This window comes from Xiphias gladius, chromosome 10 (assembly GCF_016859285.1).
Source record: "Xiphias gladius isolate SHS-SW01 ecotype Sanya breed wild chromosome 10, ASM1685928v1, whole genome shotgun sequence".
Lineage (NCBI taxonomy): Eukaryota > Metazoa > Chordata > Actinopteri > Istiophoriformes > Xiphiidae > Xiphias > Xiphias gladius.
The window spans coordinates 21525134-21550302 of NC_053409.1; the positions used below are offsets into that span (position 1 = coordinate 21525134).

General features: G+C 42.0%; 1 protein-coding gene and 1 long non-coding RNA gene across 3 annotated transcripts in view; one reads left to right on the top strand and one right to left on the bottom strand.

The window, feature by feature from the left end:
- pacs2 (phosphofurin acidic cluster sorting protein 2) overlaps positions 1-25169 on the top strand; it is a 63785-nt gene that overhangs the window by 24694 nt on the left and 13922 nt on the right. For both annotated transcript variants that reach the window (XM_040137908.1, XM_040137909.1), the window contains exons 2-13: positions 14531-14618; positions 15342-15431; positions 16114-16239; positions 18507-18669; positions 18985-19058; positions 19334-19414; positions 21797-21856; positions 21966-22120; positions 23359-23449; positions 23964-24035; positions 24414-24538; positions 24838-24970. In XM_040137908.1, coding sequence (XP_039993842.1) covers positions 14531-14618; positions 15342-15431; positions 16114-16239; positions 18507-18669; positions 18985-19058; positions 19334-19414; positions 21797-21856; positions 21966-22120; positions 23359-23449; positions 23964-24035; positions 24414-24538; positions 24838-24970 — 1258 coding nt within the window. The remainder of the gene's footprint in view (positions 1-14530; positions 14619-15341; positions 15432-16113; positions 16240-18506; positions 18670-18984; positions 19059-19333; positions 19415-21796; positions 21857-21965; positions 22121-23358; positions 23450-23963; positions 24036-24413; positions 24539-24837; positions 24971-25169) is intronic.
- On the bottom strand, positions 15341-24868 carry LOC120795768. Its single transcript, XR_005708276.1, has 5 exons — positions 24780-24868; positions 24375-24446; positions 16850-16950; positions 16532-16571; positions 15341-15425 (listed from the first exon to the last, which is right to left on the bottom strand). It is a non-coding gene; the product is annotated as an uncharacterized LOC120795768 (long non-coding RNA).

Below are 25169 nucleotides of genomic sequence, written 5' to 3' on the forward strand. Positions count from 1 at the left end.
GGCATGCGCCAAGGAAGAACCCGTAAAATTTGGGGGCAGATCCCAATCATCTACCATGAATTTGAATTTTTTTTCCTCTAAAGTCTGGTGTATGTTCTTTGACATTGGCCTTGGCGGAGGTCTGTGCTCTACTAAGCGCATTTTCTAGTTTTCTACCTTACAACCTTATCCAAGGTCAAATACACCAACATTTTCCAAAGTTTTTTGTTGATGTTGCCTCTGGTTTTTATGGTTCTGCTGTTGCCTTGGGCACATTGTTGCACTCTGGATAAACTCATTTACGTTTGAAAGAAGCAATGAAACCACATCTGTCCCACGCAGGGCTGGATTCACACTACATCCAGGCTCAGTGGGCACAGAATACAGTAAGCTGAAAAAAAAAAATTGTATGAGATCCCGTAAGGGCCCACACACTCATCACGGCTTCCTGTGAGGTTTCTGGGATTGTACAGCATGAGCTGTAGCGTTTCTCCATTCAGTCCAAATCAGGTTTGACATGAATCGTTAGAGAGATAACTCCCCTCAGTTTCTTACTGTCTGTAGAATGAGAGTTGATGATACTCTCACATCCCTGCACTGATGTTTTCGCACTTTATCGCGCTTGTAAAGGATGAATAAGCGTCACTCTGCTACAAGCCAGTGTTGGAGCACCAGGGTGTCGCCCTCTGCTACTATTACAGATTCTTAATTAACTGATAAAGCTGTCTCTTTTTCTAAGTAGTTGACAGGTGATGCCTGAATTAGTGATGTCGAGGGCTTAGTCACTGTCAGTTCAATCTTGAGGCGTGTCAAAGTTTGTTGTGTCTAATCAGAATCACTTTGACGCAACAGCCTGAGACATGTTGGTTCTCCCTCCTGCACCCTTGTTCGAGTGGGTGTATTTGTGCTTTGGTGGGAAAGCAATTAAGTACATTTACCCAGTAGTGTACTTAAATACAATTTTGAGATACTTGAGGTTTCCATTTTTTTCTCCTACATACTCCTACTCCACTACATTAGAGAGGGAAATATTGCACTCTTTACTCCACTACATTCTTGTGATGGCTATAATTACTACTTGTTACTTTACAGATTAAGATTTTACATAGAAAACTCCTGTGATAAGCTTGTAAAATACAATTAATTTAAAAGGTTAAAGCAGTGTTTCCTAACTTTATAATACAAAATCTGTGACTTGTTGGGCCCTTTGTCTCATTTCAGATGTCTGTTACTTGTTAACAGTTGCACCAAAGAGACATTTCTTCTCTAAACTTCTCAGATGGTTTCACTGAAACAACTGTTTCAAGCCCAAAGAGGAAAAACTATTCAACATTTCAAAAGCAAAGATTAGAGAAAATTCCAAATAATGAATAGAAAATCGCGTAGGAGAACTTACCCACCTCATTTACTTTATCGAATTTGTGTTATCTTGGTTGGGAACCACTGGAGTAATTTCTAAGCATCTATGATATTTAAAGCTCATTTTTCTTCATATATCAGCAAAAAACTGAACCTTATAAGCTAATGACAGTTTTATTTATTGCAGGACTTTTGTATTAGACTGCATTCATTGATTGATTCAACCAGACCAGTAGATGCACAGAAATTGTCTGAGGCTTTCAGATTTTATAGTTCTGTTGTCTTAAAGTGCCAAAACAACAACCATAACAGTACCAGTAAATAATGTAAGTCCCTTACTGAGTAAAAATAACCTTTTCTTGTTAGAGTTAGAGTTGGACGATTTTTTTTTTTTTTTTGAATTGCTGCTGTGAGTATACTTCTCTAGGAAGGAGCAGTAATTGGGAGCTGTTGGCTGGCAGAAGTGGGCACACGAAACCAAAACCATGACAAAGACGGTCTGGCTGTCAAACGTGTCTAAAACGGGCTGTGACAGTGCAAGTGCTGCTCTCTTTCTCTTTCTGTCTTCTGCGTGATCTTTCATTATATAGCTTCCACTTTTCTCCTTTTACTCACCCTCTCAACACTTTCTGATTCATTTTCTTCCTTCTTTTTCTGTTTTCTTCATTTCCCTCGTGTCTTACCTCTCTCTGTGTGGTCTCTCTACATATAAGCTGACTCAAGTCTTTGTCACAGACTTCCAGCCTCATGTATGTTAGTTGAGCTCAGGGATGTAGGATCAGTGGTTTGAGGGGTGGGGGGAGTCTGGGCACTGCTCCGGCCCAGAACTCCCCCTCCTCCACTTCCCTGCCCTCCATCCCAAGGCCTCCTGGCATCTCTCCGTTGGCCTCACTCCACCAGGAAAATACTAGCCCACAGGAGGGAAGAAAAACAAGAAAAGAGTGCTTGATCATCACTCTGAACCGTTCTCGACTTGAATCAATTTAAAGTTTTAACAAATTCAGTGCTTGGCCTCGCCATCGTGTTGGGCGATTTAAAAAAAAAAATAAGAACAATAAACAAGAGCAGATGCTTCTTTCTGGAGGATAAACCCTCAGTGGCAGTTTTAAAATCTTAACGCTGGTCACATTTTAGTGTACAGATGTGTACTTAAACCTGAGAGAAATTAATGTTGACTCACAGTAATTCAACGTGTACAAAGTAATGATCAAATGTATCTGTTCTGACTCGTACTATGCTCTTATACCCATGCAATTCATGATGTAGACGGGACATTTTAAACTTGGCACAGTATTTTTACATGTTTAGATTAGATTATATTGCCAGGAAGGTCATTGTGAAGTAGCTTATCGCACTATAACTGTTTCGGGAATGTCACACCATGCTGAGGCTTGATTTCAGCAGAGGTTGTGTTGGGAGTCAAGCTGTCACGACCACTACTGCTTTATAGCCCGTGTGGAAGGAGAGCCTAAGATGCAATTCTGCTAATGGCCGATAGATGGTGGCCTCAAAAACATTTAATGTATCGAGGTCAATGGGAAAACCCCAACTTTACTTTAAAAATCAGCGTCACCAGTCGAGTACTTTTTTCCATTTAGAATTTGGGCCTCAACAGCAAATTTGACTTAGTCTGTCACAGTGACGATTTGAAAATAATTGCTCTATTGAGAAAAATATAAAAGTTTAAATTGCATCATGTTTGTTTATGTACAGGTTGCAATAATCAATACGTATTTGAAATGTGAAAGTCGTCCCTTGTAGCAACCAACCCGAAATTATCACCCAGGTCTGCAGTCCCGCTTCAGCTTTTCAAAGCGTTTTAGCTTCTTTCAGCTCATTGTATTGGTTTTTTACCGCATTTACTTTTTGATTCACTATATTCGCTTTCACCAACAATTTTTCCAGCGGCAGGGGGCAGCTGTTTTCAGTAGTCCGTAGAAACTTTAATTACTAGCGTTTAAAGTAACACTCGAAACTGTGTCAACAAGTCAAACTAGTCTCTTGTTTGAATGAAAGTGAGTGAGGCCTAATAACTTTGAATGTTAATCTGTGATTTATGGCAAAGTGACAAAGTTCTGTAGTTGGCAAACTGATGAAAACCAATTTTTACTCGATGTCTACTTTATTGTTGCACTATAAAATCTCAATATAAGTTACATTAAATAAACGTTTCTTTACTATTAACTCAATGTAATAAAGTTTGTCCATTTCATGTTTAAGTGATTTAATAATCACTCTCAGAACTTCTTGTTCAATGGATTGTTTACTAATCGAATCAAATTAAGTTAGTCAGAAAAATTGTTGGTTTATTTGCATATATTTGCCTGCATTGCATTAATGTTAAAATTCCCCAGAAATCCTCCTTTTTTGGAGAGGAGTCACATGGTCTCTATGTCACTCATAAAATAGAGGTGAAAGGAAGTTTTGGGTTCTTTTAATTAACATTTTTAGGCCCAAAGAGTAAAAAATGGCCAATATTTCAAAGACAAAGATTAGAAAAAAAGTCAGAAAAATGAATACAAATTATGGATCAGAACCTACCTACCCCATTTACCACAGCACGACCCATCAGATTTATCTTGTGACCCTCTGCACCACTGGCCAAAAGCAAGCTGTCTTGACGGTGCTGACTTTTGAGGGGACAAAGAGACAGGGAGTCCAAAATGGAGGAAGTTATTGTAGCTTATTAGCTGTCTTGCACCATTGACTTTTATTTAACCTCCTGTGTAGGAGTAAAATCTGCTCCTTGACATGAGTCAATGATACAAATATGTGTTTTGAATAAACTGTGTGAACGTATTGTCCTGAGGGTCATGACTTTCGGTTTTCGCTTAGGGTTTTCGCTTTTTTTTTTTGTTAATACTGATGCACTGATGTATCAGTATTAACAATAATGTGATATGTATGATTATATCAGTCAAAGCAGCCATTTTTCTGCAGAATCATTACTTTAAGTACATTTCTTAGATTTTGAATGCAGGATTTTACTTGTAATGGAGTATTTTTACAGTGTTGTATTGCTACTTTTATTAAAGTTAAGGATCTGAGTGCTTCCTCCACCATAGCAGTTAAGTGCATTCATTTGATGTGGGATGTGTGTGCATTCAAGTGCAGCCTCTGACCCCTTCAGATCTCCCCCGCTCTGTTCTCACTCCCCTCCCCTGCCACTCTCCACTCTGTAATGCTCACCAAAGCAGAGATGTCTCGAAAGAAAGGATTCAGTCATGTGTCTTGTTTACCAACTTCAGCTTCTCTCTGCAGCGGGTGAGGCATGTGGCGGAGACGCTAGTGGCGGTGGTGTTACAGAAGGTGTCGGCACGCTGGTCATTGCACGCTGAGTATGTGTGGCATGTTTGGAGTAGGATGCCACCGGCTCTGAGGCAGTGACAACTGTGAGTGTGCTGTGTGTGACAAAGTGAGTGTGATTGTGTGTGTGTCTGTGGGTGGGTGTGTGTGTGTGTGTGGGTGCGTGCGTGCGTGTGCACAGATTTAAGTGTGTGTAGAGGGTGTATTTAAATAGCTGGAAGACAGTATTCCCCTGTAATGTTTGCAGGTTTCTCAGGTTTCAGTCTGAGCCTGGCGGGCAGGCAGGACACTATGTCCCATGAGACCGCTGCTTCTTCTTCTTCCCTCTTTGATGTCGCAGCATGCAAAAAGATCTCCTTTCAGTATTTACATGCACGATATATATATATATATGTACAATTAGCTGCAGCACGTGTAATCCTAGTTCCTATAGTAACCACAAGTGTGAAAGGCTGTGATGAAGAAGCCATGTTGCTTCACCAGACACAGGAAACGCAGATGTGTGAACAGGCTGTGCACCTCGATGGTAAGATAAAAAAGCAGCAGTTACAATCACATCTTAAATGTTTAGATGATGCACGAAGGCAGCGCGTTTACGAAGGCCATAATTTGGTAGCAGGTGTGTGTAGGATGCAACAGAAAATAATAGAGCATTGACTTTCTTTCTGAAAGTTAACGGCAGTTACATATAAACATTATTGGCGTTTAGAGCAAATTAGTGAGCAGGTGGGTTCACTTCGATGAAATACATGGCAGGTGATGTACATATGAGCTGCTACAGGAGTTTAACCTGTTACATTAACAGAACTTAACTGCGTGATTAAAAGCAAAATTAAGTGCTCTGAAGGTTTTAGGTTTTGATGTAGCCTGTCAGAAAGATGAACGCACTGTACCTAGACTGCGGCTCCTCTCACATCCATAAACATCATTTGCATTTGTTATGTTTATGTACCAATTTATTTCCCATTTTTAAAAAAAGTGGTGCTTTTTCTTCTTTCTTAACATTTTACAGATAGGTTACCTCAGCTCTGTAATGCTTGTTTACAGCACTTAAAATTCTCATTTGCAACCTAGATTTCTCCACAGAAAGTTTGTGTGCAGTGGAGAAAGTTAAGTTGCATTTTCTGCACGAAAATCTCACACTGCCCTAATTTTTTGTTTCATTCGCTGACAGGTGAATGATCTGCGGTCTGGCAGGGAAAAGTACTCTTCCCGTAGAATAGTCTTCCTGCAGAAGAGCTCCAGGTTTCCCCTTAGTCCATCAAATAATGGCATTTCTCAAAATACACTCAACACTCAACTATCTGCAGCTGAGTTCTCTGGAAGTGTCTCCGTAGATTTGTTTTCACATTTTTTCTTAGTGAGTCATGAAGCAAGAGATGATTTGAATCAGACTGACAGAGAGATGGACGGAGACACACGGATGTGGATTTTTCAGAACCCCAAGAGAAGTGAGAATTTACTTCACTCCAGCTCTCTGGCACACAACATTCACGCACACTGGGAAAACGTAAGAGCTGCATGGCTTGGCCAGTCAGGATGATGATGTTGACTACTACACATTCAGATGCCGGATTAGAGAAGGGACTTTGCATTTGAAGATTTTTTTTTAACCACAAAAACACACTTTTTCTTAGATAAACGTGTGTACTCAATCACAAACACAGATGGAAAGGAACACACCATAACAGAAACACGACACATAAAGTAGTCCTCAGGGGAAAGGCGTTAAAAGTAAATTTGACTTGCATCATTTTTTTCTAATTATGCCAAAACTGGTTTGAGAAAGGCACCAACACTTTGCTGGTCTAGAACCAAGAACCGCCTATGTCACGGGCTGGGGGAGGGACTGTCGTGACCAACAAGACCAACTAAAACTTAAGGAGTGCCATTTCTAAAAATCTGGAAATGTTCAAAATCAACATCAAAATGTTTAGATGCCAGCGTAGGCTTGCAAAGCCAGGAGCAACACTTGTAAAGAGACGATGTGGATCCCAAATTTTTGTCGGTGTGCTTGGTGCTAGTGTTGCTGAGATAAAGAGCGGGTAACTGACAAATTACTATGTAAAACAGATAAATGTGGTGGTGAATTGTATTACTCCATTGAGCCGGTCCCTCAATGCTTCAGCTCTCCTGACTGTGGTGCACTCAAATGTCAGAACATAACCAGTGCATCAATATGACGCGCATCAAATTGGCTCTTAATGCATTTCAGCCTATAAAGAGACACACACACACACACACAGACACACACACACACACACACACACACACACACACACACACACACACACACACACACACACACACACACACACTTGTCTTACATTAGCTGTGAGGACACTCGTCGACATATTGCATCCCCTAGCCCCTTGCCCTAACCTTAACCATTACAAGTAAAAGCCTAACTCTAACCCTAAACCTAACCCTAACATAAACCTAACCCCCCCTCCACCACACACACACACACACACACACACACACACACACACACACACACACACACACACACACACACACACACACACACACGTAAACACATAAACACAAAAAACACTCTAACTGTACTCTACTTTATTCATAACTGATGATTGCCTTTTAACCTACATCAGAGGAGGAGAAAAAAGTATTTCCATGGCAACCCTGGAAATCCATGCAGCGTACGCTCATCAAACCAATATGTCTGAATTTTATAGCATTATTCAGTCTGTGGTCAGTCTGGACCCATTAATTTGTTCGCCACACATTAACAAATCCTAAAACACACCGAGCCCTTTCCCATCAGTCCTGCGTTCATGTATGTGTAGTTATGTGTGTGTGTGTGTGTGTGTGTGTGTGTGTGTGTGTGTGTGTGTGTGACTGCTTTGTGTGCAGCATCTGTCGATTTACTGCTAGCCTCGTGTTTCAAATATTAGAGGTAATCAGATCCTTCTGCTCCTCTCGGTTTGAGCTTGGCTCAGCCTGCCTGGAACGGTTAAGCATGGTAACTTCAAAGTGACCTAAAGGTCACTGGTGTGAATCCCTGAACAGGTTGTAACAAGAGTCAAAGTTTATAGAGCCATGTTTTTGACTCACTCCGGTAGAAATGGCAATTACACATCGAAAACTGAAGAAAGATTAGAAAAATTAGTCTATGAAAAATGGAGAGGTCATACATTTTGGAAAATACACTTATAGAGTTATATAAGGAGAGAAACATTGGTGTCAGCTGTCTGCATTAAGTATGGAGCTAGAGCCAAGAGGTTGTTAGCCTAGCTTAGCATAAAGACTGGAAACAGGAGGAAACAGCTAGCCTGGCTCTCTCCAAATTTTAAAAATACACCTACTAGCCCCACTAAAGTTAACTAATTAACATGTTTGTTTAATCTGTACACAAACAAATGTAAAAACAACAGTTTCAGGTTTTAGAGGGAGATGTGTGGTGTAAATATTTCTTGACGAGCATGTATCAGTCTGAACTGCACAATGTCAGTCTTGGCTTAAAGTTAACGTCTAGCAATGTAACTTTACTAACATTAGCGTATGGATGTGCAAACGTTTAGCATGTAGCATTTATCAGGTTAGCATTTAACACGTCTGTTGTAAGCATAGTAACAAGTTAGCATTGAGCATGTTGGTGTTTCATGTAAACGTTTAGCACTGTAGCATGCTACCGTTAGTATGAACAAATGAGTATCTTTGACCACATTACACCGAAACCTAGCATTCAGAGAGCTAATGTTATTATGAGACTGAGAGTTTAATGCAACAGCACATAAAAAATTGCAATAACTGATTTTTTTTTGGCCACTTGTGAGTAGCAGAAACAAGTTTTGACTTTTAGGTTAATATGTTAGCAAACAGTTGTTTATTTACACGGAGCAACATTATCATTCATTTGGATTTGTGTTTCTGGCCACCTGATGAATGTAAGTCCATTATCTACTCTCTCTTACTTCTGTTTTGAGTCTCCACCAACTCCTGAGGGAAACTTAGGCTCTTTAGCTGCTAAATGCGCCACTATGTTCACCAGCTAGCGTCAAGTGTGTCTGTTGGCTGTTTGGTGCTGAGCAGGTAGTGCACAGTGGGCTTTTACAGCTTTTTTCGCTGAAAACAGCTGCCTGCTGCGGCTAAAAAATGGCGCTATGAGAACAGTGAGAGTGAACCAGGACCGTAAAGATTTGGACTGGACATTTAAACATGAGTTAAAGCTCCATAAAGTCAACAGGAGCTGCAGATTCAGGGGGTTATTCTCCGTAGGTTCATCACTACGAGGGACTACTGTCACCTTGTCACGCTGATAATCTCGATTATAGCTGCTTTAAATCAAACCTGGGCGATGGAACAGTCCGCGTTTGGGGATCTGCTAAGATTGTGTTTTACAGTACAGAGTCTCAACTACTCTTAGCCTCCTGTTCTGCAGAGAGCAGAAGCCGTGGCAGTACAGAGTGTAGTCTAGGAAAGAAGAGCAAGTGCTGAAATCTGTAGTGAGTCTCCAGAGTACTGAACATATCGGGGAGTATTTAAAAAAGGAAGAAGGCAAAATAAATTGTAATTTTACAAAGCATCACGAGACTGCCTGAACCCAACCTGAACGGTTGATACCAGACAGCGCAAACGCTGGACATAACAAATATTGAGAGAATTTGACTGTCAGAAAGTACTAACAATTGTATTTTTTTACACACTAGTGAACACGTCCAGATCAGATTTCAGGTTGAGAGACAGAAGAATAACAGTGAACTTGCATAACAAGGTGGTACAGTATAATTTGATACAGTTTGCCGTGCCAGCTCAGCCAGATTGAAATTTATGCAAGAAGCGAGAGCGCCTGAGGTCGGGAGAGTTAGGACTACTGCGCTTTTCACCGCTCTGAATTAATTTTCTTCTTTTTACAATTTTAATTCAGCAGATTCAGAAATTGGATTTTCTTTCAGAGATTGAAAGTCTCGGAAAGCATGACGTGTCATGTGTTTTACGATGAGATTGAATGCCTTTTTTTTGTTTGTTTTTTGTTATTTTTTGATTTACCACTGAATTATAGTCACAGTTTCAGTTTCAAGCAGCACTATTACAGTACAATAGAGAGACTGAGCTGTAATTTTAAATAACACCTTTGAGCTCTGTCCAAGCTGGGCTGGGACATGTAATCAAGAAGAATGCAGGGAGAGCAAATGGTAAATCCTCTAGTTTATCCTTTGCCCTATGGATTTAGCCTCAAACTCAATCTGTGCATAAGCTACATACAGTATAGGTTTGCTGCTGTCCGATAAAACCAGTGTATCATCAGTTTGTTAGAGTTCAGAAAAGCAGACTGGTTTTTCTGCATCTTTCCCTTATCCTTCTTTTTTCTTTGTTGTAATAATTGCGCTTTTTCTTTTTGCGTCTTTTTCAAATTGCTTTTTAGCGCAAAGGTCCTGAAATGAAACCCTTTCCCTCCAGATGCACAACTGGGATTCTCTCACAGACGATAAATGCATCGGTCTGTCTGAGGTTGAGCCCTAAGATGGCTCCACTAATGATATGTGATACACTATTAACTCAGTTCTTACGCTTGTGTCCTAGCATCTATTTTAAGAGCCTCTGTGTGTGGGTGAGGTCCAGGGCAGAAGAGCAGGAAGTGGCAGTATGAAGTATGGAAATCTCATTATCGACGCAGCCTGCTGCTTGGTGCAGCGCGGCTCCCAGTGTCCGGTTGCGCCACTCTCACTATTAACAGGAGCAAATCCAGGTGGTGTAACAGACCCTCGGATGTTTTTGTGTTGAGCGCTCCACACACTAGACACTTTCCTTCGCTTTCTGACTTGTCTTGTGCCATTCTCTTGCTCCATATGTTAGGGCAGGGCAAGGGGCAGACTTTCCACCGGGGATTTTATAGATTTGGGGTTGATTTTTTTTGTTACGCAAATCACTGTTGTGATACTGTCCAGCTGTTATAGCCCCCATGAGCAAAGATTTTAGTTGACAACGGTGTTGATACGCTCGTCCTGAGGCACCTTCCATTATTACCAAGCACTCAACGCTCAATGAGTCACAGAGAGGAGCTTTGCTCCAGGTTGTTTGGGGCAGTATGCAGCTTGAAAGGAAACCAGCAAAGACTTAAAAAAAAAAAAATTGCTAGAACTGAACAGTCCATATAACGGAACACAATAACAAATTTTACCATAGTTTGTTTTTTTGCATGATTGATTTAAATATTTTTGTTTCTGTTTATCCGCTTGCTTGTTTTGCTTTTTACTTCATTTTGTCCTCCCCACTTCTGAAATCAAACCTTCGCCCCTTGGGGGGAGGGTGCTGTCAGAAAATGTTTGTACCTGGTTCTGGCTTCCTGAAATCAACCCCGATACCAGAGAAGCAGCAGTGGCTGCACACAGAGAGGAGTAGCAACAGATGTACTAAAATTAGTATTAGTGGCATTTCTCCAAGCATTAGATAAATTAGATTGCATGTAGATTAAAAAATAGAAAAATAGAAAATTTCCCTCTGAAATGCAGTGGCATAGATGTATAAAGATGCAAAAAAATGAATACTCGTACTCAGAATTATAGTGCAGAATTTGAGTAAATTAAGTAGTATTACAAATGTGGCAATGGCTGCATGAGCAGTAGTAATTAAGTAGCAGCGACTCCTTTTACAATTTTTTGCACCTCAGCTTTTATCCATCTTACAGTTTGGTTTTCATTACAATGACCATCCCAACCTCACAGAGCCTCCGTCCTGGCTGTGGGCTTAAAAAAAAAAAAAAAAAAAGAATAAATAAATAAAAAAGCAGGTTTCCTGATCAAAAAATGTAAGATCAATGATTAAAGTAGCAGAATTTACATGCTTTAACTGGTTCTAGTAGTGTGAAGTGCTGATATGATCTGACACATTTCATCAGGTACTGTTGCTCCTCTCCTGCGTGTTTACATCCATAACGGTGCTGTTACGCCTCTGCCTCACCGACACCAAAACAAATTCCCGTTGGTTTGTTGTTGTTCTCGGCAGATGAGCCGATTGCGATAGTGCAATCCAGCGCCATGCTGGACCTGCTGGTCCTCCCCCTCGGCCTTTGCTCAGGTGGCCGCGGGATCAGGATTTGGCAGGGCCTCACTACAGGCGGCAGGCCGTGTGTTTTGGCAGACCGGAGTCCCTCTGGGGCTGCGGAGACGGGACGGGACAGGGTACAGGTTTCTTTGCCGCAGTGCCAAGACAGCAGCTGTGTGCTTTTTCTGTGTGTTGAATGTGTGTCTATGAACGCACAGACAGAAGCTCAGTGCACACACACACATTAGCTGGTGGGATTGAGTGTGTCCTCGGCTTCAGTTCAGATTGAAAAAGGCAGCAGCTGTTGAGTGAAACCTCAGGACTTGGTCGTACTGCTCTTATATTTTTTTCTTCTTTATGTATCCAGGACGGACCAGAGAGGATGTCCAGGCTACTGACCAACATGTTGCCCACTAAACATATCGCTTCAGTAGAGGGGGGCGTGAATCTCTGGAAACTAATGTGGATCTTGGTGAAAATCAACCACTTTTCGTTTAAAAAAAAAAAAAAAAAAAATTCGCCAAAGTCAGAACAATTTGTCCAGAAAAGAGGAAATATCCCCTTTTTAAGTTCGAACTGTGTCTGTTAATCAGAATTATAGGTCACCAACTAATGAGAAATGGCTCAACACAGATCCTCTTACAAATTAAGTACCGTTGCATTAGAAATAGCATTTCAGCATTGCTCCTTTAGGCAGATTAGCTCCTAGAGCACATATTCCAAAATAAACCCATTGTGACGGATTTTAAAAAATAAATAAATAAAAAATCACCGAAAGCTAAATGTGATTTTTGAGCAAAGTAGTCTGGGTGGCAGATATCCTTTGGCTCCTTCCGCCTACACCAACCAACTTCTAGCCACCTAGCATAACTGTCGTGGAATAGTGTTGTGGGCTTGGAACTGATGGAAAAAGGGCAGAATACAAAACAGGAGTACAAGAATGCTTCGTATTGTGTGTGTGTGTGTGTGTGTGTGTGAGCGCAGGCTGAAGACAATGTGAGCCTTCACTGGCTTGTGTCCATTGTGCCTGGAATTTCTTGGGTCGCGTCTCAGCTAAAGAAGAGAAAGGTCGTCATTCAGCCCGCCGGGGCTTCTTCAAACCTGCCATTGTCGTCGCTGCTTCTCTCTCTGTCCGAATGTTTTCCTTTCTCTCGTGGCTGATTGATACCCCCTCTGCCGCAGAGACACAGCATCACGTCACGCAGCAAGCTGTGTGGTTCTGAAAGCCCTTGACTGTTCGCTTTGCTGTTTGCTTGTGTTCGGCGCCTCAACCTACCCGTAGGTGTTTTACCTCCTGTTCTCAAAATATCACTAGAATCAGAGAGGAGTCAGATTATATCCAAGGTCAGCTTCTCGGTCTTTACATTAAATGACAGTGGATACTGGTGTATTAACGTCGCCTCCCTGGGCCTTCTCCACTCAGCACTCAAGGCATTTCTCTCTCCTCTGTGGCAGTTTTGACCCACATCTTTTTTACTCCGTGCGACAGTAAACCTCCGCTGCCGCTGAATAGCCCACCCCTGCCGCTGAACGACATTCAATGCCGTGTTTTTACGCCCCGGAATAATTAAGGAGTGATGTCATTCTAACCGGCAGCACCACTAACACTTTTTAATTTTGCCGTAAAGAGGGAGAAGCGGGACGATGAATGATTGGCCTCCGCAGTGTGAGCAGCCAGCCTGTTCTGAGCAGCCCTTCTGAATGATTTAATGAAAGGAAAGAAAGAGAGCCTGAAAACAAAAGTTCCTTTAAAGAAAAAAAAAAAGAACTTTTCTTTTTCACTTTCATCTTGTGAGGAAGTGTCTCAAAAAATCGTGACAGGCTTGTTAAAGTACCCCCCCCCCCTCAAATACCCTAACAATGCCACCCCCCAGCTGCCCCACCACCTTCCTGCTTCAGTCTTACTATTCTGGCAGGGGCCCGACTGCTGGACGACTCAGACGAAGTGGTGGCGGGATTCAGCTCAGTGGGGCACCCTCGGCACCCTCGGTTCACATTAGACTAACAACTGTGGGAATTTTGAAACATTTCTGTGATCCTTAGCCAGTTCCTCCTCCAGGGGAAAACTTTTTTTTTTTTTTTAGATGAGGTTTTGCCAGCAGCAAGTTATCCCACCGGCTGCTTTATAATTGAAAGGTCACACGTTTGATTGATTACGTTTCTCTTGCAAAAGTTAGAGCCTGACCAATACTGTATTTTATGGCCTGGTACTGATATCGGTGTTTGAGAATTTAAAAATCGGATGGTATATTGGCCAGTATTTGTTATTTAAAGGTGCTCTACGTTTTGCGCCGATTAGAGTTGATTTAAAGATTTCGCTGATCATGTTTAAAGTACTTCACGGTTTGGCCTCCAGTCATATTGCACAATTGCTGCTCCCCGACGAGCGCAGCCGCAGATCTTCAGACAGAGGCCTCCTGGTTGTTCCCAAGTCCTGGCTTTTAGTCCCTGAATTCCCTCCCTGAAGATCTGAGGCTTGCAGAATCAGCAACGTCAACATTATTCTTATTTTTAATTTTACATTTCAACCTATATTATAATATCAGAGAATGCACAGATGGTATCAGCCAGGCCAAAGTATCTGTCAGGTTCTTGTGTAACATGCTTGTATATATCAGTGACCTCTGCCCGCTCACACACTGTTACCTGCTCAGCATAAGAGCCTCAAGTTAACACCAACTGCCCAGCAAGGTGCAGAAATGTAAAACTGAAAGTATCACACTAGCACTGGGTCATGAAACTGGTTTAATAAATACACGTTCTGGCCTTTTTTTATCAATGACTAATCTTTTTGTGCACATTAAGAAATGCGCCAGGGTTGCTAAACTAAACGTTTATCTCTCATTCTCCCTCCATCCATCTCCGCCACCTCTCCCGGCAGATTGTGCAGTCTGACTCTGAAGAAGCTGGTTGTGATGAGAGAACTTGATAAAGAGCTGATTTCTGTGGTCATAGCGGTTAAAATCCAGGTATGTTGCATAAACAGACACGGCAGAGCAGGCATGTACAAACCTGCTACACACAAACAAACAAAAACAGTATGTCCACCTGAATAAGCTAAAGAAAGTAAAGGCATATTTACATATCTCTGAATCCCTGACGGAGAGCGTAACACTGGTTTATATTTTACTGCTGACCATTTTTCAATCCATATTTTGTTATTTCGTTTTTCTGTCATACTGTTTTCCACCTTCAAGCTAGCCCTTGGCTTTGGTTCATGTCATATGGTGTAAGTGTAAACCTGCAGAGACTTGTTTGATAAACCTGCAGAGACTTGATGTTCCAGTATACTGGACATCATATCTGGTTCTGTTTTTCTCAAAGAAATGTTCTCGTTGAGGCCATTATTTAACTTTGACATTAATTTACCCAGTCGCTGTGCAGAAAATAGGAAAAAGGCATTCAAACAAGTAATGTAAAATTCTTTAGTTTGGTTTGTGAAATTGTAATACACTGTAAAGAACATGAGATTTGTAAAATAGAATAAAAAAATAAATAAAAAAAACCAACAAAAAAATATGCAAAAGCACTGGCAACCTGTGAAAGGATCCTGCTGAATAATGTATGCCCTGCACCTTTGCTGCAGAGCGAATAACAGCAGCAGAAATACAGTATTACTTAGAGGGGAAGGCTGCAAACTAAATGAAACACAAACGTTTGTTTATTTATTTATTTATTTATTTATTTAACAGGGCTCCAAAAGGATTTTGAGGTCCCATGAGATAGTGCTGCCACCCAGTGGGTCTGTGGAGACTGATCTGGCTCTCACCTTCTCTCTGCAGGTAGGAGAGAAATCACCATGACGCTGTTTGTTTCACATTCAGTTTTGTTGATCGCCAAATAATCAGTAACATACAATTAAGAATGTGTGGGATGAGTGTCATTGCGTGCGTTGCCACGGTAACCGTTCACACCTATATTAGATGTTGATGACAAGTGAAGTTTTCTTTTCTGCATTGCTGTAATACTGCACGGAGATGCATCTTTTTTGTGTGTTGCTGAATTATTTATATTTTTGTTACTGTCAAGAAAATCCCAGTGAAAAGACTAAACTCAGCAATATGCTCTTCCTCCCATCAATCTTTCCCCAGCTTCCCTGGTGCCCCACGGATGACGTGAAACTTGTCACGTTCACGAGTCAGAAGTATATACATTCGTTTTGAAAGAAACCTAACGACACTTGGTTGTCACTTTATTAGGTGCACCTGTGTGGGTCTCTGTTGTGTTTTTAATAGCTTATGAAGAAGAGTGGCACATGGCACAAAGGAATAAGATGCAGTATGTCAGGCTTTGGACACATAGTCCCTGCTTTTAAAAGGGTCAATTCATTGATGGTTTTGGTCTCTTCATGGGATTTGCTGACAATGAGTAAAACGTAGGATATCTCCAGACCTAATCTTTAAGCTACGGGGAAAAATCCTGAGTCAGTCATTTTTTTTTTCTGTTTCCTTCCTCCACTTTCAGTACCCGCACTTCTTAAAACGAGAAGGAAACAAGCTGCAGATCATGCTCCAACGGCGAAAGAGATACAAGAACCGCACTATCTTGGGCTACAAGACTCTCGCAGTGGGATCTATTGACATGGCAGAGGTACGCGCCGCAAAAAAAACCTGCATTCATGCTCTTGTTGTCTACCTCAGATTTAATGAAGCGTAATACAGTACAGGCTTCGTTATTAGCGTGTGGAGTATGTGGAAGATAACAAGGTTGGAGCTTATTTCGGTCGCACTTTGTGTTGTGTTATGAAGTCTCAGGGCGGGCAAGAGTAGAGAGCTACATCAGCTCTGGCAGGCTGTTAGTGTCAGGACCACAAACATGTAATGAGAAAATGGTGGATGCTGGAGCTGCAGGTTGACGTTTCGGTAGAAGATTTCATCCTCACCTGGGATCTGGCTCTCTTTCTTCTGCCATAACTCCCGGCTCTTTAAATCACACAGTACAAAGAAAAGCCTTCATGGAGTAGCGGTTTGGTCTCCTAATTTGTGTGAAAATAATGCTTTCACTTTTGAAAGACGAAAGATAATTCCCCTTTTTCTCAGTACAAATCTGCTTTGTTACAATTTCCCTTAAAAAAGGAAGGAAACTCCCTTGTTTTAAAGAAAAAAAAAATATTTACAGAAAAACGAAAGCTAACTCACCCCACAGATAGATTCTTTCTTGTGCTTTAAGAAAACCTTGAAGACGTGTTTAAATGACTCACTTCAGATGGATATTTTTCAGTGCAGATGATGCTGACACACCAAGGAGTTCCCTCATGGCTGACAAAGCTCAGTGGAGCTTATTAAGGTCACATCTCAGCAGCTGAGGGGAAAAAAAACAAAAAAAACAAACATTTTGGCACCTGGGAGGGGAAAAAACAGAGTTGTACTTAACAACGAGAAAGAAGTGGCTCCTGCGTTTTCAGCTGAACGGTTAAAACGAGCCTCTCACCCAACGTGCTACACGAGTTACAGCGTAAATTGCTGAAGGCCGGACATGGTTTCATACGACTGCACTAGAACACAGAGGCCAATCCAGATTAGGGGCGGCGCTGTCCTGAAGCGACCTGGGTTTGAGGGGATGAGAGTCTGAAGCCCCGTAGTGACTAGCTCAGTGTGTTTAGGGAATAATAGAGAGAGACACTCCTCGCCCTACTAACGTGCCGCTGAGCAAGGCACTCGACCTGCTCTCAGTCAGAGTCTGGTAGCAGACAACAGTGGGTGGTGAAACAGGGCAGCACACAGGTGTGAACGTGTAAATGTGAAACTGGGTGTTTCGGAAAGAGTCTGCAGAGAGAGCCCACCGCCTCCAGGCTGAGCTCACAGGGAAAAACAAAACATGGGTAATTAAAAGTGGAAAGTCAGAGAATGAAGTGTGTGATTGACTTAGCCGTGCCCACCTGCCTCATTCACAATTACTACACCTTAGCTGGTGATTTACTATTCTAACAGTATAATCTGTTCCCCCTAATTGCAATGCATTCAGTTTGAAGTTGGATTTGAGGATTCTCTTCCTAGATTTGAAGTCGGGATTACTCCCTAAAACCCCAATTCACGTTAGGATGTAAAAGGAATAGCCCAACATTTTGGAAAAAAAACCTACTCGCTTTCTTGGCGAGAGTTGAGTGAGAAGATTAATCTGAATATGAAGTGGGAGCCAGGAGACGAGATGGTTAGCCTATCTTAGCATGGGGACTGGAAACAGGGGGGAGCAGCTAGCCGGGCTCGGCCCAAATGTAACCGAATCTGCCCCCCAGCTCCTCTAAAGCTCAACAAAGCCCAGTGACTTCCTTCCAACCAGCAGAGACTACAGGAAGACACTGCGCCCCAGCCAGGAAACCCCTGGCACATTAGCCCCGTAAAACCACAAATTTTTTCCCCTGTTTCTAGTCTTTACCCTAAGCTAAGAAAATAAATAAGCACAATTCCAAAAATTTCCTTTAAGATGGCTACAAATGTGACTTCTACAGGGACTTGTCTTTTTATAAAAATACTTAGAAATTGAGTTTAAACTATATGGTTCTAAAAGAGTCAGGATACCAGTAAAAAGTCAAAGCTACTACTGTTTTGAAAGAAGAGTTTTTACTTTTTCATTTGAGTAAAATTGAACACTACATTTAGGCACAGTATCTTTGAGTCTGAAATGCATTCTGGTATATGGAGTTTACTGCAGATGGAGAACCAACAAAATGGTCCTCGAAATGCAAGGTAGATTGACAAAGACTATTTTTCTAACAGTCTCTAAAGGGGTGGATATTTCCGGTATTGGACAATTTTGGACCGCTCAGATCACTCAGTCTCACCGAAGTGATTCATTCCTTTCACTACACTTTCTCCCCTCTCTCTACTCTCTCTCTTTTTTTTTTTCTCCTCTCCCAGGTGATGCAGCACCCGACAGAGGGAGGCCAGGTCCTCCCTCTCTGCAGCAACCAGAAAGACATGCTGGGCAAGGTGGCAGAGATCTGGATCTTTTCCCTGTCCAGTCAGCCGATAGACCATGAAGAGGCAGCCCTGCAGGGAGGACAAAAGATCAAATGCTCCGGTACACTTTGCCTCTCATTGTCCCCGGTGCTCTGATGTTTAAAACAGCACAAAACCATCATAATCACCTAATATGCTCGAGGGGCTAAACAGAGCAGGGATCACAGGTTTCAGGGCGTCTTTCTTCTTTTTTTTTTTCTTCCTCTTGTTATGCAGAAAAGCAATAAGATTCAGGTAGCGTACAGCTCTGTGTGTACGGATAGTCATGTATACTCAGAACCTGGCAGCACGTCGAATTTAAAAGGGTAGCTGAAATATGTATGAGGCGTCTTCCACACACCAGCCCTTTAATCTCCTGATTTCTCCTCCGCTGCAGATAACTACTCAGAGGAAGAGTACGAGAGCTTCTCCTCAGAGCAGGAGGCCAGCGATGACGCCGTGCAGGGACAGGTGAGTCCGACTGGAAATCATTGACGCAAAGAGACTTTTCAGGTTCATGAGATAAATCACTTTACATCATCCTGGTGAGTGGCAAGTAGGTTAATAATTAAGCGCCCAGCTGGGGTATGAGGTTGGACTAAAACATCTGTAATTGCACTGCATAATTTGCTAAGGAAAACGTAAAGATGTAGAAGTGTAAATAATGCATTGGCTTTTTAAAAATTTTTTTTTTATGGGGGGCTGTGTTTTAACCAAGATTCGTCTTTACTCCTGCACGTTTTCAGGATCTTGAGGATGACGAGTACGATGTGAGAAAGCCAAAGAAGCAGAGGAGGTCGATAGTAAGGACCCCCTCCATCACCAGAGTAAGAGACGAGAACCATGCAGGGTTTAAAGGAAGCAAATCCATTTTCACCCTCAACTAGAGCGGAAGAAACATTACACACAGATGGGTGACCACGTAAAGTATCTTAGCAAGGTGTCAGGCCACCATGAGCCTCGAGAGCGGCCTGAGCGCAGCTTGACTTTGTCCAAATGTCTTGAACTCAACCGGACTGATAAACATCACACTTCCAAAAGGCATTTGCTCATTTGGTGCGTTGATGTGTTGAGATCCGGTGGTTGCGAAGGCCATAATGTATGACTCATCGGTTTTACACTCATCAAAACATTCAGCGAAGCCTTGCTTATCTGTGTTGAAGCATCTGCATTCATGACATTTATCTCTCCACTCATTTACTCATCTTTTTCTCTAATTTGTCAACCGGTTGCATATTTTCATTTCGAGCAAGCTGTGCAAGCTGTGTGTGACCATGACTCAGCTTCAGATTCAGATTAGATTTATTTGCCATTTGCACAGGTACATTGTAATCTGGGGGGAGGGGGTTTATTTGAATACAAAAACAGGGTCAAGGTGTGTGAGTTTTTGTGAGGTCTTAAGTGATTTAATGTCCTTTGCAAACAGTTTGACAGTAGCTGGAAAAAAACTGTTGTAGAAGCATGCCTTGTGAGTAGTGATGCCTGGGGTGTCTCAGATTGTATCCTGAGTTCCTCCGCCGGAACAGATGGTGACGTGGCTCATTGAGGGTGGTCTGCGCTTTTCTCCTGCAGCGTTCTGTGTAGAGCAAGTCCATAGAGGGGATGTCGGGGCCGATTATTGTCTCTGCGGTCCTGATGACTCGTTGAAGAGATTTCCTCTCAGCCTGGGTGGTGTTGCCAAACCACGCAGGGATGCCGCTGGTGAGAATTCTCTCAATGGGTCCTCTGAGCTGATGGCTCAGAGTTTGGGGCTGAGGCAGCAGCCCTCGGGTGTTTCCTGTGCTGATTGTGAGCTCAGCAGAGATCTTATTTCCCATCCTCACCACCTGTGGTCTGTCTTGTCAGGAAATCCAAAATCAAGTTGCAGGTGAGTGTTGGCAGTCCAGGGTCTGCCAGCTTCACAGTCAGCTTCACTGGTCGATGGTGTTGAGGGCAGAGCTGTAATCCAGGAAGAGCATGCGTGCAAGTAATGCTGTCAGCCCTCTTCTAAACAGAGGAAAGAAAATACCGACCTATTCTTACCTGGTGCACTGTGAAGTACATTTTAAGCCTTCTTTGACTTTCAGCTTTTTCCGGGGACATTGAGTGTAACTTAACACCTCACAGAAACACACACACCATACAGACCTTGTTTGTGTATGGCAGTCGAAGGCAAATACCAGTACACGGGCCAAATCCACCCCACCAGCAAAAATGTATGGCCACCTGATCAAAGATGAAGTTATCCCTTTCATAGTTTACATTTACCTGTTAAAAAAAAGGGAATATGAGGCCTGCAGTAGAACCTTTTGAATGGAAAACCCTTTGGAGCCATAGCCGCATGTCTGAAACATTTCTGTGATATGTGGATCCTAAAATGCTTTAAATCAGGAGACTTGGAGCTTTCAAACAATGGATAATTTGCCATGTTTGTGTGATGACTGAGTCCAGTACAGAACAAAACACACGTAAAGTAGCACTACCAAGCGTCCCACCTGTGGGACGATGTATTTTAAAAGGTTAAAACTTTTATATGATTTTTTTTTTTCTACTCTAGGTACCAATGTAAATATAGTTTCATGTAATTCCCAATAAATATGACCTCATATCATCTAATACTGCCCCGACGTGAATGGAAGCAAGCAAACCGAGGCTACTGTGTCTTGTGCTGCACCAGGCTCGGTGCTAAAATGAAGAAAATCTATCAGATGAATAACACACAAAAATAAATAACATCCAAATCAACTGACTGAAACAAGCATCCCTTAAATTGACTGTAATAGAGTTGTGTCTTTCTCTGTGTCTCTATTGTGCCTTACAGATGGCATAGTCCGACAGAAATGGCGTTTTTATGACATTTTGTTTAAGTAAATTTTTTGTCAAATCGGTATTAATATAAGCTCTGTAACACTGTCAGCCCTCACTTACTAATGGGAAAAATTATATTTGCCAATTAAACAAACGTTTTGTAAATCATTTTTATAGTTTGAATGAATTAAAAAAGAAACCAACACACTGCTGAAAGAATTGCCGCTGAGGCATGATGCTGCTTGGTTATTGATTTACATGAGCATACACAGAAATATCGATCACAGCCAACACGGCAAACGTATCTACAGCCAGTAAAATGACTGAAATGGAGGAGTAAATCACAGTAAATCACAGTGTAGTAAATCACAACTAGGTCACAAACTGACTTGTGGTTGTGTGTGTATTCTCCTGTGTTTTAGCAGCAGAACTTCAAGCAGCGAGTGGTGGCTCTTCTGAAGCGGTTCAGAGTTTCGGATGAGGTGGGTGTTTCTCCAGACGCTGCTGCATCTAATTTTCCTGTGGAACTACTGAGCCACTGAAGAAGTAATGCCTCTGCTCGTGCCATGCCTGTTTTTTGTACGTGTGAAGGTGCTGGACTCGGAGCAGGACCCTGCAGAGCCGCCTCCGGAGGTGGAGGAGGAGGACCTGGACCTGGACAGTGTGGAGTTTGAGAACCCCAGTGACAGCGGCCCAGAGCTGGATGACGATGACAGCGTCCTCAGTACGCCAAAACCCAAACTCAAGTGAGTGCCTCTCGCTGATGAGTGTGTGCGTCTTTATTTTATGAAACGTTTATGGGTTATTAACGTTGCTGTTGCAAGCCAAATAATGATAACAGTGTTAAGTTACACGACTCTTTTGAAAATATCCATGGATTTACTGGTTCTGGACGCTCTAAGCAGCAGATTTAGTCTGATGTAACCAAAGATGAATTTTAGCCAGTTTTTAAAGGTATATATTGCCAATATTTAGTAAAAAATATTCAGCATTTTGTAATTTCAGTATTTACACAATATAAGTGCAAATATCTAGGGTTTCCTCTAGGGTTTCATGTTTTACAGTGTAGCAAACTCTCTGAAACTTTATGAAAACATTGACTAATAAACTTAAAACAGTACTCCAACAATTTGGTGTTGCACTTCCATAAAGTCAGGGTACTTTCAAGAGCCAGATTAAAAAGAGAATGATCAAAATTAATAGAGCAGAGCCCCCTAGATATCCGGACTTTTATGCCCTAGTATAGGTAGTGCTCCAAAAATGCAAGATCTTTTGCTTCCCATGATGCAATTCAGCAGTGTCTTTCTTTCATGTCTTTCAAACGCCACATCTCATTTCTGTTTAAAATATGCAGCCTCTAAGCCCAAGCCGTCATGTGTCTCGAGTGATTTTTTTTTTTTTCTCAGGCTTTAGAAAGCTCCTCCAGAGCAGCAGAAGACATTATACAACTGTTTTCGCAAGCTGAGTAGTGATCCTCTGGACTAGCAAATGGACGTTCGATGTGTGAAAGCTGCTCGTGACGGATGGTTGATTTTTTGGATTTAACAAACTGACACAGCTCAAGCGGCACAGTAAAACTTACCGCCACTATATCTGCCGTGAGCAACACCGCATTATACTTACGTACAAAAGGAACAAAATTAGATCAGCATACTGATATATTAAGTATAGTATTCACACCACTGTTTGGGGCAAACTGTTTTTTGGTTTTGTTCAAAACGAAGCAGGGAGACAAAAAAAAAATCTAAACTTAAAAATGCTGGTATCAAACCCAAATGAATACAAATTAAAGCGTGAAGTCCTAGACTGTTGTTAGTAGAGCTGAGGATGCACATGTAACTCTGTTGAATGTTAATGTAAAACACTGCAGTGTAAACTGACTCACCCGCCCAGAAAAGACTCCTCATGTGTGTCAATAAGCGATTCGAGTTTTTTTCCTTTACTTCATCCCAGACTGTTTTTTTTTTTTTATAAACTGTTTCAGGCCATATTTCGAGGGACTCTCCCTCTCCAGCTCTCAAACTGAGATCGGAAGCATCCACAGCAGCCGGAGCCACAGGGAGCCTCCCAGCCCGGTGAGACCAAAGCCTCTCCAACACACTGTAACACACGGTCCCAAATATCTTCAGCGGGGGTGTGGGTTTCCTTCTGCGTTTTTTTGAAAAATAATTTTCAAGGGATCAGCGGTTTTCAACGTGCTTGTGTTACTTATCACATACCTGCCCCAAATCCCTGCTTCTTGTATATTTATTTAAACAAACTGGGTTCATAATACCACGGTGAAACAGCTGGAGGAAGACCAGTGTAACCAGTGAACTGCACTGATAGCTGATGAGCAAATCCAATCCCATCCAATTGTCCTGCTCAGGGACAACTTTCACTGGAGTGCACAAGAGTAAAATTTCACTTCCTCCACTGCAGGTAATGTGATCACTAGTGTGTTTATGAAACTGCGGGACTTCCCTTGAACTCCGAATCCATCACGTGATGTTGAATGAAACAACGCCTTAATCTCTGTGAAATAAAAGTACCCTGGACTCCCATCAAAACCGGCTAATGTTTATTATTCCTCGCACCATCTCGTTCCAGATTGACCCAGATAATACCAAGTGTGGCGGAGCCAAGTTTCCAGATGATATGGTGTCTGATAATGTCTCCTTTGTGAGTATGGACTCTTAAAGGTGCCTGAGATCAGTAACCGGCATCAGTGTTATTATGAAGTTCAATATTTTGAGGAAAAACACAGAAAAATTTGCACTTCTAGGCTTTTAAAAATGCAGAAACTGCTCGTCTGTTATGTTCCTTTACGTGTGACTGTATATTCTGTACAGCTAGTGCTCTAGAAAAAACAAAACCATTTGAACTGTTAATGGAAGTTGACAGTCATAAACACCCAAATACAACACTGGAAATCCTCAAGGACAGCGCAGACGTTTAAAGTGTGGAAAAGTTCAGTATGTTTTTTTTGAAAAGAAAAATGCATAAACAACTCTTACGAACCCTTCTCATGTTTTTTCTCTGTTTTGATTTTTCCCACAGGAGCAGCCGGAGGCGGTGACTCCGACCACCGAGCTGGAGATGGACAACATGGACACGTTTTTAGAGAGACTGCCACCAAGTGGCAAAATGACCAAGACAGAGTCCCTCATCATTTCATCCAACAGGTAGAAAACACATAAGCAAGAAAAATCCACTTATTTGAATCTCTGATATTTGTCTGCAAGATGGCTTTTAAAACTGACATGAATATTGATGATGAAAATCAAAGAGAGCAGATAAGCTGCATCAAAAAAGATGTAAAAGCAATGCAAATGGTGTTTTTAAAAGGGAAAAATAATGAATTGGTTCTATGATTTTAATTAACATAGATGAATTAAGCCTCCTTGTGGTTGATTAAATTATTACTTCGGCTTTTAACACTCCCGTCCTCCGTCTCTCTTCCTCGGCTGTTTTCGTTTTTCAGGCAGGAACCGAAGTTGGCAGGCCGGCGAGGCAGGAGCACGTCGCTGAAGGAGCGCCAGCCCAGCAGGCCGCAGAACGAGAGGGCCAACAGCCTGGACAACGAACGGTCCCTGGACACACGATGCCACCTGCAGGTAGGAGGAGAGAGCTGCAGGACACACCAGAAACCATCACACTGAAGTCATTGTGGATTCTGCCAGCTGAGCCTCTCTCTAATGACCTTGATGTTTCGAAGGTTAATCTTCCGGTTACAGGCAAGACACCTTAGTGACATCAATGATTTGACGAACTGAAGTGTTGGAAGATTCATCGGAAGACAATTTTATCCAAAAC